The 12,955-nt window shown below is 37.2% G+C and overlaps 1 protein-coding gene across 2 annotated transcripts in view; it reads left to right on the top strand.

Moving 5' to 3' along the window:
• The window catches only part of ITGB3BP (integrin subunit beta 3 binding protein), a 65,021-nt gene extending 52,893 nt beyond the window's left edge, over window positions 1–12,128 (top strand). For both annotated transcript variants that reach the window (XM_053576425.1, XM_053576423.1), the window contains 2 exons: window positions 9,811–9,858; window positions 11,177–12,128. In XM_053576425.1, the coding sequence (XP_053432400.1) occupies window positions 9,811–9,857 (47 nt within the window). In that variant the 3' untranslated portion in view covers window position 9,858; window positions 11,177–12,128. The remainder of the gene's footprint in view (window positions 1–9,810; window positions 9,859–11,176) is intronic.
• Window positions 12,129–12,955: the final 827 nt, after the last annotated feature.

Raw genomic sequence — 12,955 nt, 5'->3', positions numbered from 1 at the left:
GCTGCTCTGAGCGACTAATGTTTGGTGAATTCACTGGTCCTGACAGTTCCTTCAGAATAACTCATCACTTAATGGCGCTGTGGGCATTCCCTGTGTTTGGGTCCCTGCAGAAGACTTGTCTGTAGGGTTTGGAAGACTCACCTTCTGATGTTTGTTGTCTTCCATTCTGAAGGCTATCCAAGGGTGTTTAAGGTTTTCAATGTTTTATTTTCTCACCCCTGGTGCCAATGATTCATCTGCTGGGGCTCCTGGCATCCATCTGTGGACGTTGGTCCTCTCAGATCTGGGTGGTCCATGTGGTGGTCTTTCAGAAGGGTCCCATGGACTTTGTCCAGGTGAGTAATGAGGGCACACAGACCAGAAGGAACTCAGGATCCCGGAAGTTTTTTCTCAGATCAATGATCTTATATTATGGGGATTACATTGAATTTGTAAATCACTTAGGTTAGTATAGACATTTTTTTGTTTTGTTTGAGACAGTGCTTCAAGCTGTTGCCCTGCCTAGAGTGCTGTGGCATCACCGCTCACAACAACCTCCAATTCCTGGGCTCAAGCGATTCTCCTGCCTCCGCCTCCCAAGTAGCTGGGAGCACAGGCACCCGCCACAAAGCCTGGCTATTTTTTAGTTGCAGCTGTCATTGTTGTTTTGTGGGCCCAGGCTGGATTCTAACCCACCAGCTCAGGTGTATGTGGCTGGTACCTTAGCTGTTTGAACCACAAGCGCCAAGCCGGCAGTATAGATATTTTAACAATATTGACTCTGCTGATCCGTGAACAAGGAATGTTTTTCCATTTGTTTTCATCTTCTGTGACTTCCTCTTTAATTAACTCATAGTTCTCCCTGTAGAGGTCTTTTACTTCCTTGGTTAAATATATTCCTACATAATTTATGTATTTGGGGTTTTTTTGTTGCTATTGGGAAGATATTGTATCTTTGATTGTATTCTCAGCTCATCTGTTGCTGCTGTACAGGAATGCTGTTGATTTTTTACATTGATTTTGTATCCTGAGACCTCACTAAATTTATTTATCAGGCCCGGGAGTCTTTTGATAGAATCTTTGGGGTTTTCTAGGTATATGATCATCAGCAAAGAGTGATAGTTGGACCTGTTCTGTCCCCACCTGGACACCCTGACTTCCTCCTCCTGTCTGACGCTCTGACTAGGCCTGCCTTCCGCACTGTGTTGGACAGAAGTGGTGACAGTGGGCAGCCTTGTCTGTTCCAGGTCTTAGAAGGAACGCTGTCAATGTTCCTTATGTTTAACATGATATTGGCCATGGGGTTTATCATATATGACTTTTAAAATTTTGAAATATGTTCCATTCATGCCTATTTTGTTAAGAGTTCTTATCATAAAAAGATGATAAATTTTGTCAAGCTCTTTCTCTGTGTCTCCTGGGATAATAATATGGTCTTTGTTTCTAACCATGTTTATAGATTTGTATATGTCAAACCATCCTTGCATCTCTGGGATGAAGCCCATTTGGTTGTGGTGGATTTTTTTTTTTGGTAGAATTATATTGAGAATTTTTGCATCTATATTCATAAAGGATACTGGTATGTAGTTTTCTTTTTTTGTTGTGTCCTTTCCTGGCTTTAGTATCAATGTAATACTGGCTTTGTAGAACAAGTTAAGGAGGATTCCTTCCTTCTCAATGTTATGAAATAATCTCTGCAGGATACGTACCAATTCCTCTTTGTAGGTCTGTGGCTGTGAAGCCATCTGTTAGGACTTTTCTTCAGTGAAGGTTTTTATTGGTGCTTCAGTTTTATTACTTGATAGTCGTCTGTGTAGCGGTTCCATTTCTTCATGACTGAAGCTACGGAGGTTGTGCGTTTCTAATAATTTGTCCATTTCCTCAACATTTTCCAGTTTATATGCATAGAGGTTTTTAAAATATTCAGGGGTGATGTTTTGTATTTCTGTGATACCAGTTTGTAATATCTCTTTTCATTTCTAATTGAGCTTATTGGAATTTTTTTCTGTTTTTTTTTTTTTTGTTTAATCTAGCAAGAGGTTTATCAGTTTTATCTTTTCAAAGAACCAACTTTTTGTTTCTTTAATCTTCCGTATGGTTCTTTTGTTACTGATTTCATTTAGTTCTTCTCTGACCTTAGTATGTCTTGTCTTCTGCCAGGTTTGAGATTGGTTTGCTCTTCCTTTTCTGATTCCTCAAGATGATTTATAAGATTGTTGGCGGGCGGCACCTGTGGCTCAAGGAGTAGGGCGCTGGTCCCATATGCCAGAGGTGGCGGGTTCAAACCTAGCCCAGGCCAAAAACCAAAAAAAAAAAAAAAAAAAAAAAGATTGTTGGTTTGCCATCTTTCTGTTCTTTCAATAGTGCAGTTAAGGCTATGAATTTTCCTCTTAGCACTGCTTTTGTTGAATGCCACAGATTTTGGTAGCTTATGTCCCTTTTCTCATTTAGTCTAAAGAATCCTATGATTTCCATCTTAATTTCCTCCTTGACCCAATAATCATTTAGCAGTTGGGTGCTTAATTTCCATGACTTTGTGTATAATTGAGTGTTTCTGGACACTTAACCTCTTTCATGTTTACATGGATGGAGCTGGAACATATTCTTCTTAGTAAAGTATCTCAAGAATGGAAGAAAACGTATCCAATGTACTCATCCCTACTATGAAACTAATCTATGGCTTTCATATGAAAGCTATAACCCAGTTATAACCTAAGAATATGGGGAAAGGGGAAGGGAGGGTGGAGGGAGTGTGATTGGTGGGACCACACCTACTGTGCATCTTACAAGGGTACTTGTGAAACTTAGTAAATGTGGAATGTAAATGTCTTAACACAATAACTAAGAAAATGCCAGGAAGGCTATGTTAACCAGTGTGATGAAAATATGTCAAATGGTCTATAAAACCAGTGTATGGTGCCCCATGATTGCATTAATGTACACAGCTATGATTTGATAATAAAAGAAAAAAAAAGAATTGAGTGTTTCTGTTGGAGTCAATTTCTAGTCTTACTCTACTGTGGTCTGAGAAGATACATGTTGTGATTTAAATATTTTCAATTTATTGAGATATATTTTGTGTTCTAAATTGTGATCATTCTCGGAGAATGTTCTATGTGCTGATGAGAAGAAAGTATATTCAGTAGTTTTTTAGTAGAATGTTCTGTAAATATCTGTTACACACATTTGCTCTAGAGTCACATTTAAATCCTGTGTTTATTTATTTTCTGCCTGGAGAATCTGTTTATTTCTGTCTGTACTAAGTCCTCAGCTATTTTAATGTTGCTGTTAACCACTTTGTTTAAATTGAGTAGGGTTTGCTTTATAAATCTAGGTGCATCTATGTTAGGTGCATAAATATTTAACATTGTAATGTTTTCTTATTAAATGATTCCCTTTACCATTATATAATGACAATCTTTGTCTTTCTTTTGTTGCTTTGATGTCTATGTTATCTGATATAATGATGGCTACACCAGCTTTCTTTTGGTTTACACTTACACGGAATATTGCTTCCCGTCCATTCACCTTGAGTCTGAATGTGTTCTTGTGAGTTAGATGCATTTCCTGGAGACCGCAGATACTTGGCTTGTACATTTTATCCATTCAGCCAATTTCTGTCTCTTGAGGGGGGAGTTCAGTCTATTCACAGTTATTGAAAGAATTGTTAAGTAGGGTGGATATCTGTTCATCTCATTGAGTAGAACTTTGACTAATTTGTTTTACCTGTTGAGCCATTGTGGTATCTGGGCGCTGAACTTTAGCATTTGGATGGTTTTACACTTCTAGGTGTCTATTGTGCTGATCACTGTATAATGCAGATCCAACTACTTCCTGGGGGCACAACTTGACAAATTCCTGTTTACTCGTCTGAAAAAGTCTTTATTTCTCCTTTAAGAAACTTAGTTTTGCAGAATGTAGATTCTCTGCTGGTCATTATTTTGCTTGAGAAGACTGAGAATGGGGCCCCACTCTCATCTGGCTATTATATGGTCTCAGTTGAGAAGTCTGCAGTTAGACAGATGGGCTTTCCTTTGTGGGTCACCTGACACTTCCACCTTACAGTTCATAGGAAATCCTCTTGTGTTAACTTTGGCCAGTGCGGTGATTGCCTCTTGGCAACGAATCTCCCACCAGTCTGTTGCACTTTAGTATATCCATGTCCAGATTTCTGGCAAGACTTGGGAAATTTTCCTCAAGTATTCCCTTGTACGGATTTTCCAGCTCTTCAGTATTTTCTTTCAGGAATGCCTGTGATTCTTGTTACGCCTCCTTAACCAAACCCCGTATTTCCCTTAGGCTTTATTCATTCCTCTTATTTCTCTGTTCTTTTTCTTTGAGTGACTTGTTCAATTCAAAGGTGTTGTCTCCTAGCTTTGAGATTCTTTCTTCTGCCTGATCTAGCCTATTCTTAAGGCTTTCGGTTGTGTTTTGTCCTTATGAATGAGTTTTTTCATTTCTGAAAGCTCTGCTTAATTTTTTTAAATAATTCTATTTCTTCAGTGAATTTTTCATTCGTTTATTGCATAGTTTTTGTGGTTTCTTTGTGTTGGGTTTCTAGTTTCTTCTGTATTTCATTGAGCTTCCTTATAATTCATATTTGAAATTCTTTACCAGTCATGTCACTGTTCTTGTTTTGGTTGGTTTTCATTGCTCTGGAGTTACTGTTTTCTTTTGGAGGTGTCCTTTCACTCTGACTTTGCATGTTCTAGGAGTTCTTTCCTTGATTCCTTATCTGGGGCAGCTATTGCTTCTTATTTTTGTATTTTCTTTTTAATTAGCAGTTTTGAAATTCCCATAGGAAATACACATCCACACCTTAATAAGCAAATTAATCATAGATTGTAAGATATTAAAACCCTTAGGCCAATGTAAAAATGGATCTTTATATGTAGTATTGGGCTTTGAAATGAATAGTCTTGTTTTAGTCTACCATTTTTAAGTACCTCTGACTACCATTTATTTTGTACCAATAATCACTATTTTTATGAGACCCCAGTCTCACTCTGTTGACCTGGGTAGAGTGCTGTGGTGTCATAGGTCGCTGCAACCTTAAATTCCTGGGTTCAAGTGATCCTCCTGCCTCAGCCTCCCAAAAGCTGGGACTAGAGGTGTATGCTATATACCCAACTAATTTTTCTTTTTTTTTTTTAATTTCAGATTAATGTGGGGGTACATATGATTGGGTTACATAGTTTGCTTTTCTAAGGTTAAAGTCTAGGTTGTAGTTGTGCCCTTTTCCCCAGGAACTGTGCAGTATATCTGTGCTGTGCACCCACTGGGTAGGAGTTTACCCAGCTCCTTCCTCCCTCTTTTCTTGAATTTAGTTTTTCTCTCATGTGAGCGTGTAGTTGTTAATCTACTGGTTGTAATTAAGTACTGAGTACATATGATGCTTGTTTTTCCATTCTTACGATACTTCGCTTAGGAGAATGTTCTCCAGATCCATCCAGGTTGTTAGAAAAGATATGAAATTCCCATCTTTTTATGGCTAAGTAGTATTTCATGGTATACGTATACCATAGTTTATTTTTAGTAGAAACAGGGTCTTCTTTTTCTCAGGCTGATCTTAAACACCTGAGTTCACACAATTCTGCCTCAGACTCCCAGAGTGCTAGGGTGAGGCGTGAGCCACCACACCTGGCCAGTAATCACTGTTTTTTTTAAGATTTGGATCAACAGATCTTTACATTAATTCAAGATAGCTATACTGGTGCTGTATTGCTAATTTTTTTTGACATCTCAAACTAATTTATAATTATTTTGAAATCTGGCCTTCAGCTTTTTATAAAAATTTCTACTTTGCCTTTTTCTTTTACTATCCTATTGCCTGGAATTGTTTAAAGTTAAAAATATTTTGCAAATTTTCATAATACAAGAAATTATACAAAATATCTATTGACAAATCTACCCTTGACACACAGGTTTGGGGGCGCAGGGGAAGAACTAAAACAAAAAAGAAATTGTGTAACTTAAAAATCATTCCTATTATATGTATAGAATTTCTTTCATTTGAGTAATTATGAGGATGAGAATAAGCCAATTGTTTCACTATCAAAAGAATAGTATTCAGATTCTTATAAAAATCTCCTGAAGTTGTTTAAATAGATGATACCAGGAGAATCCCAGGATTGATGCTGTCGTTCATTGTCCCTTCAAATTAGTTTCTCGGTTCTGTTCCACTATTTATTTTAATCAAGTATAATTGTAAAAATAATAAATGTTTTAAAAAATAAAGAGACATCTGCCGTATATTGAATTTAAAACATAACACAGTAACATAAAAGCAAACATTTAAGATGTTTATAGTTTTCAAATCAGGGACTGCCTTGATGGAGCATGTGAGTAACAAGATCTCTGCTACATACAAACTTCTCAAACAAAGGAAGACTTCTTTCTTCAGTTACTTAGGAAATAAGGTTAACTTTGCTTTCCTCAATAATACTGGCTTTATGACTACTAGGAAAATAATGAAAGGTTTTTTTTCTGTTAGATTTGGATGTGAATTTTCATAATTATTTTAAATTTGTTATGCTGAAGATTTACAACATATGACCATTCAGTGAGTTGATACAGATGGAATGTCACATTATCATCACATGGTAAAGCGTGAAATTTATTTACTTTACATAGTCAGCCTCTACTTAAAACAACTTGATACAGATATTCCTTAGTCAATAGACGGCATTATATGGTACTTAGTATTTTTATTTTTTCTGGAGATATTAAAAAATACTGTCATTGTCTGTCTATGACTAGTACTTCCAGTAAACAAAATGTTTTTGAAAAGAATGTAAGCAAATTGTAGAGCAGTTGCCAAGATATGAAATCTAGTCACTTAGCTTCAATCCAAAACATACTTAATCTGTTCTCAAAATAATTGTGTAGGTGATAGTATGCATATTTTAAATGAAATGTAACTCTCTGAACTTTACATTGTTAAAAAAGGTTGATTGTTTCAGCTGTTCATAATAGAAAATATTTCAGAATTTCTAGCTCTGTTCTTTAAAAAGCACAAACTATAATGTTCTTGTTTTCTTTAGTGTGTTCTTGTAAATTCATCTTGGTTATAGGATTTTAAAGTTATCAAATTCTTAGACTACAGGACAAATTTTAAACTCCTTCTGTTCTTAGACTGTAAAATAGTTTGATATTGTCTTTTCTTTCTAACCATCCACTGAAGTATTTTTTAAACATAAAAATATGTTCTTTCCCCCACTCAGGCTTGAAAAAGTATTCATCACATCAGCTAAATAATTTTCCTCCCTGACGACTACTAACTTTCCTCCCTGACGACTACTAACCATTTAGTTTTTTCTATTTTAACACTAAACGATACCTTTTTTTCAAACAGATACTTCAGTGTTAAAAGCACTGAGGTTTAAATTTTAGACATGATGAATTTTAGGAGAAACAACAAAAATTCACCCTTATGCTTTAACATTCTAGATTTATCTTAAGATAAAAGATAGAGCTATTAGTTTGGGTAGCCCAAATGCACATTAATGTACAGCTATAGTCCTCCGCCATCACGCATGCTGTATGTGGGTCACACTTAGCCTGCTAATAATGTTGATGCTCTTGGTAACACTATTCATCACTGTTTGGGGGATTCATTTTAACTGCTAAAAATGCTTACTTGAGATTTGTTTAAGATTTAAGTAAAAGCAAACTTTATTACCTTTCAAAGCCTTTTTTGTAATTTCTTGCATGATTTAAATTTTCTAATACTTTAATAGAAATACAATTTTTCTTTTTAAATAATATCAGTAAAAAAATTTAAAAACTATAGATTTGGACTCACTTAATACCAATTATGTGTTTAAGAGGTATAAATAACTTGCTATCAGACATTATAAATATCCAGGTGCTGTGTATGTGCTGATGACAACAAAATTGAAAAGAAAGACTGTAATAATTCTGACTGGTTTTCTCTGCAGAAGATATTGATTATTTGTGTGTGGTGAGAGATTTGGAAAATTCAATTAAAGGAGTTGTGCAAAGGTTTCATAAATTTTCCTTCTACAGCATGTACACAGACACTGTTGTGTATTAAATCAATGCAGCACTTCACAATATATTTTCTTTGAAACATAAAAATAAATAACATTTAAACAGTTCTGCTTACTACAGAAACAAATTTTATTTTCTGTGAAGCATTTAGTCATGTGCTATCACTGACTCATACACATTTGCCAGCTGTAACAAATTTTACAGACATTTCCCCAGAGACATATCTCACATACTATGAATTTTTAAATGAGCAAATGGTGAAGAAGGGATGTCAGCAATATAAAAATTGATCAGTTACAAGATGAAAGCATAAGCAAAGAGATTTGTATGGTGGCCTTAATAGGTTTTATTTAATAAAAATACTATAAAAAGGCAGTAATGAATAGACTGGAGACTAACTTCTTGAGGTGGAGAAAAATTATTCTGGCACATTTAGTAGGAATTGGTTTAATGTCACCTGACGGGTGAACTTTTTCTTCCATTTCAACTCCTAGTCAAAAAGCCCCACAAAAAAAGACTTCAATAAATTCTCCCAGTAAATGCTTTATATATTTAAACACACATGTGAGAGAGCAAGTGTTTATAGTGTCATGTTGCTCCTCACACAGTTAAAAGCAGGACTCAGTAACTATTAAATACTAGGTGATTTTTTTTCTCTTGCTCAGACCTCAGGAGGATGGTCATTTTTATTCAGGCCATTCACCCCAGATGCTTTAGCCCTCTGGAATCTCTCTTTCAGCACTCCAGGCCCCTCTACTGCTTTTCAAAACCTCACCTCAATTGCTCTCTCTTCCTTCTCTAGCAAACTCACGCCATCTTTTAAGGTCTATCTCAGATGTCACATCCTCTCTGCAGCTCTCCCCAGCCCTCCTGGGTACAACTAAATGGCTTTTGTCTTCTAGGCTGCCATCACCCTGTCTGATCTTTAAGAGGAATAATGTTGAGGGACTTCAATTGTCTGGTGGTAGTTCCTGGGCTCTTCTCTGGCAAACAGCCCAGTGCAGAGCCTGGACACAAGGACCACAGGCCTTGCAGTGGGTGTGGGAGTGGAGGGGAACAGATGCCACTCTTAAGAACTTTTCTAAAGAATTGGCTCAGCCCCTATAGCACAGTGGTTACGGCATCAGACACATACACTGAGGGTGGTGGGTTCGAACCCGGCCTGGGACAGGTAAACAACTGCAACAAAAAAATAGCTGGGTGTTGTGGCAGGTGCCGAGAGGCTGAGGCAAGAGAATCGCTTAACTCCAAAAGTTGGAGGTTGCTATTAACTGTGTCTCCACGGAACACTACCCAGGGCAATATAGTGAGATTCTGTCTCAAAAAAAAAGAACTAGAGAATTAACTACATATTTTCAAATTGCTGTCTCCTTTCACACCCCACTAATGTTTACTGAATGTCTGCTACGGGCCAGGCGCCACTCCAGCCCTGGGGATACACTGACGGCAAGGCTGGTACCTGCTAGTCCTGCCCTCAGGATTGTAGAATCCAGCATAAGTGACAAGTAATTATAATAAACCATGAAAGGCGTACTTAACCATGTTACTATGCATGCATCAAAACAATAAATGTCTTGGCAGTTTCCATGAGAAATTTTAAGTGTACATTTTGAAGTAGAATCAAGTTAATCAGTAGGATGGTGCAAATTTAATCTGCTAAAGCTAAAGCTAAAGCTGCTATTTATAATGTAAAATAAAAATGTTTAGGTTATTTAGTTTTATTTTGATTTTGCATTTATTCTGCATCATATACTATGATGAGTTACTTTGAACTACTTTCTGAAGAAAAACAAAACAAAACTTTGTTCTTTCATACAGAATGTCGCCATGACAGCTATGAATTCCTTAAAGCCATTTTAAACTGAGGTACTGTTTTAACTTCCTAATACAGTTTAATGTTGTTAAATTTCACTGTGTTTTGTTCAGGTAGAAACATTTTATTTACATTATCAGATTTGGTATTGTCTTTCCATAAGAAAATAGGGACACAAGCTTTGGACGTTAGTTGAAATTGTATGTATTTCATCTGTTCTCAAACAATAGGAAAGCACAAGATCTGCACATCCATGGGCTTGAGTGGTGCCTGGCTCATAGCTGATTAGAAAAGAACAACTCTCTGGGAGGCCAAGGCAGGTGGATTGCTTGAACTTGGGAGTTCAAGGTCAACCCGAGCAAGAGTGAGACACCTTCTCTAAAAATAGCTGGGCGTTGTGGTGAACACCTGTAGTCCCAGCTAGGAGGGAGGCTGTGGCAAGAGGATTACTTGAGTCCAAGAGCTTGACGTTACTGTGAACTATGATGACACCACGGCACTCTACCCAGTGTGACAGAGTGAGACTCTTGTCTTGAAAGGGAAAAAAAAAAAAAAGGCGGAAACAACTATTGAATGTATTTTTATCTGAGTGTAAATAGGGCAGTATAAATATAGTATAAATAGAGAAATAAATTCTAACAGGCGGGTTACAATTTCTATAAGACATCTGACTGAACAAGATGTAACAAATGCATTAAATTTTGAAACTGTGTTAAATTAAGTAAACAATTATATTAGTTACACGTTCAAAAGGATTCCTATTGATTCAGCAAAGTAAGTAAAAAGTATAAGTTTATAAATAGCTTATTATATATGCTAGAAGCAATATGACTCATGAGCTGATCTGGTGCTCAGTGTATCTGTAACTGAACTCTCAATCTAAAACCTGGCATCCTCGGAGACTTCTTGCCATCGGTATTCAGATTTTTAGAAGTTAATCGGGTGTAACCTGCTATCTCTTAGAAAAAACAAAGCAAAATAGAATTATATTTTTATCCCTAAATGTACTTTTCTTTGGAAATGGTATCTCAAGAAATAAGTTGTTCTTAAAGATTGCAAGAATCTTATATAGAAAGTTCTGTCACTTCATTCATTAAAATGTTCATTCTGTTGTACACAATAAAATTGTAGCTTATAATAATAGCTAAGATTTATTGAGCACTTTCTGTGTGTCAGGCAGTATTCTAAGTGCTTTAGTATATATCCCATATCATGACACCTCGTGAAGTAGATAGTTATTATCTTTATTTTTTATTTGTTTATTTTTAGGTCAGGCAGTATTCTAAGTGCTTTAGTATATATCCCATATCATGACACCTTGTGAAGTAGATACAGTTATTATCTTTTTTTTTTTTTCTTTTTTTTTTGTAGAGACAGAGTCTCACTTTACCACCTTCGGTAGAGTGCCATGATGTCACAGGACTCACAGCAACCTCTAGCTCTTGGGCTTCCGCGATTCTCCTGCCTCAGCCTCCTTTGCAGCTGGGACTACAGGCGCCCGCCACAACACCCGGCTATTTTTTGGTTGCAGTTCAGCCGGGGCTGGGTTTGAACCCGCCACCCTCGGCATATGGGGCCGGCGCCCTACTCACTGAGCTACAGGCATCACCCTATTATCTTTATTTTATAGGTGAGTCTGAGGCATGAAATGGCTAAGTACCCTGTCACAGAATTATGTAAGAGACACAGCTGGGATACTAAGCTAAGTGGTTTGGTGCTGTAGCCCATGCTCTTGACCACTGCACACTAATAATTATGCATATCAGGTTTCACTGCTGGCCTAGGATTTTATATCCAATTAAGGATATATTCATTCATTTTAAGGGTAAACATTGTATAAAATTTCTGATTCATCGTAAAAATCATGGAGACTTTACATCTTTTGTATTTTACGTGGATGGGTGAAACACTTTTTTTTTTTTTTGGAGACAGTTTCGCTTGGTCACCCTGGGTAGAGTGCTCTGGCCTCACAGCTCACAGCAACTTCAAACTTCTGGGCTCAAGCTATTCACTTGCCTCAGCCTCCCAAGGAGCTGGGACTACAGGGCCCCACCACAACGCCCTGCTATTTTTTAGAGACAGGGTCTTGCTCTTACTCAGGCTGGTCTCAAACTCCAGAGCTCAAGCAGTCCACCCACCGTGGCTTCCCAGAGTGCTAGGATTATAGGCATGAGTCATTGCACCCGACTCTATGAAACACGTCCTTAGTAAAGTATCACACGAATGGAAAAACAAGTATCCAAAGTACTCAATACCAATACGAAACCAATATATAAACACTACATTCTCACACAAAAGAACAAGTATATTCTAGGAGGGGGAGGAAGAGGCATGAGAGGGAAAAGGGGACGTGGGAGAGTGATGGTCGGATCTCACCTAGTTGGCACAGCGTGAGGATTTTCAGTACACCTTGAACTTTACCTTAGAAATGGAAACAATGTAGCCTAAACATTTGTACCCTCATATTAATGCAAAATTTATATATATTTGTGATATACTTAGCACATTAACCAGCATATGGTGACATTACATTCTAGATATTATGATTACCAGCATATACCATGTACTTCAAACTTCTGGATTTGTTTCACTTGTCTATTCTGTAAGGAGAGACAGATTTAAACCAAATTTGAGATAGTCTTATGGATTTAAAAATATACATTAAATCCAATTCACTATTTGGTCTTTAAACAAAATATTACCATATTTTTGCAATAAGGTGTCTTTTATGTAGGCTTATATTACACTTGATCTTAGCCAAAAGGCCAAGAAGCGATATGTGTAGGCTTATATTATGCTGATTTTTATTCTTAAAGTTATACTTTGTAAGTATACTCATGCTATTACTTTGAAACATTTTTTTTTTTTTTTTTGTAGAGACAGAGTCTCACTTTATGGCCCTGGGTAGAGTGCTATGGCCTCACACAGCTCACAGCAACCTCCAGCTCCTGGGCTTAAGAGATTCTCTTGCCTCAGCCTCCCGAGTAGCTGGGACTACAGGCGCCCGCCACAACGCCCGGCTATTTTTTGGTTGCAGTTTGACCAGGGCCGGGTTTGAACCCACCACCCTCGGCATATGGGGCCGGCACCTTACCGACTGAGCCACAGGCGCCGCCCTACTTTGAAACATTTTTAATGTACCTTAGTGAT

Source organism: Nycticebus coucang, chromosome 22, assembly GCF_027406575.1.
Source record: "Nycticebus coucang isolate mNycCou1 chromosome 22, mNycCou1.pri, whole genome shotgun sequence".
Classification (NCBI taxonomy): Eukaryota; Metazoa; Chordata; class Mammalia; order Primates; family Lorisidae; genus Nycticebus; species Nycticebus coucang.
This window is presented reverse-complemented; position numbering and strand designations above follow the sequence as displayed.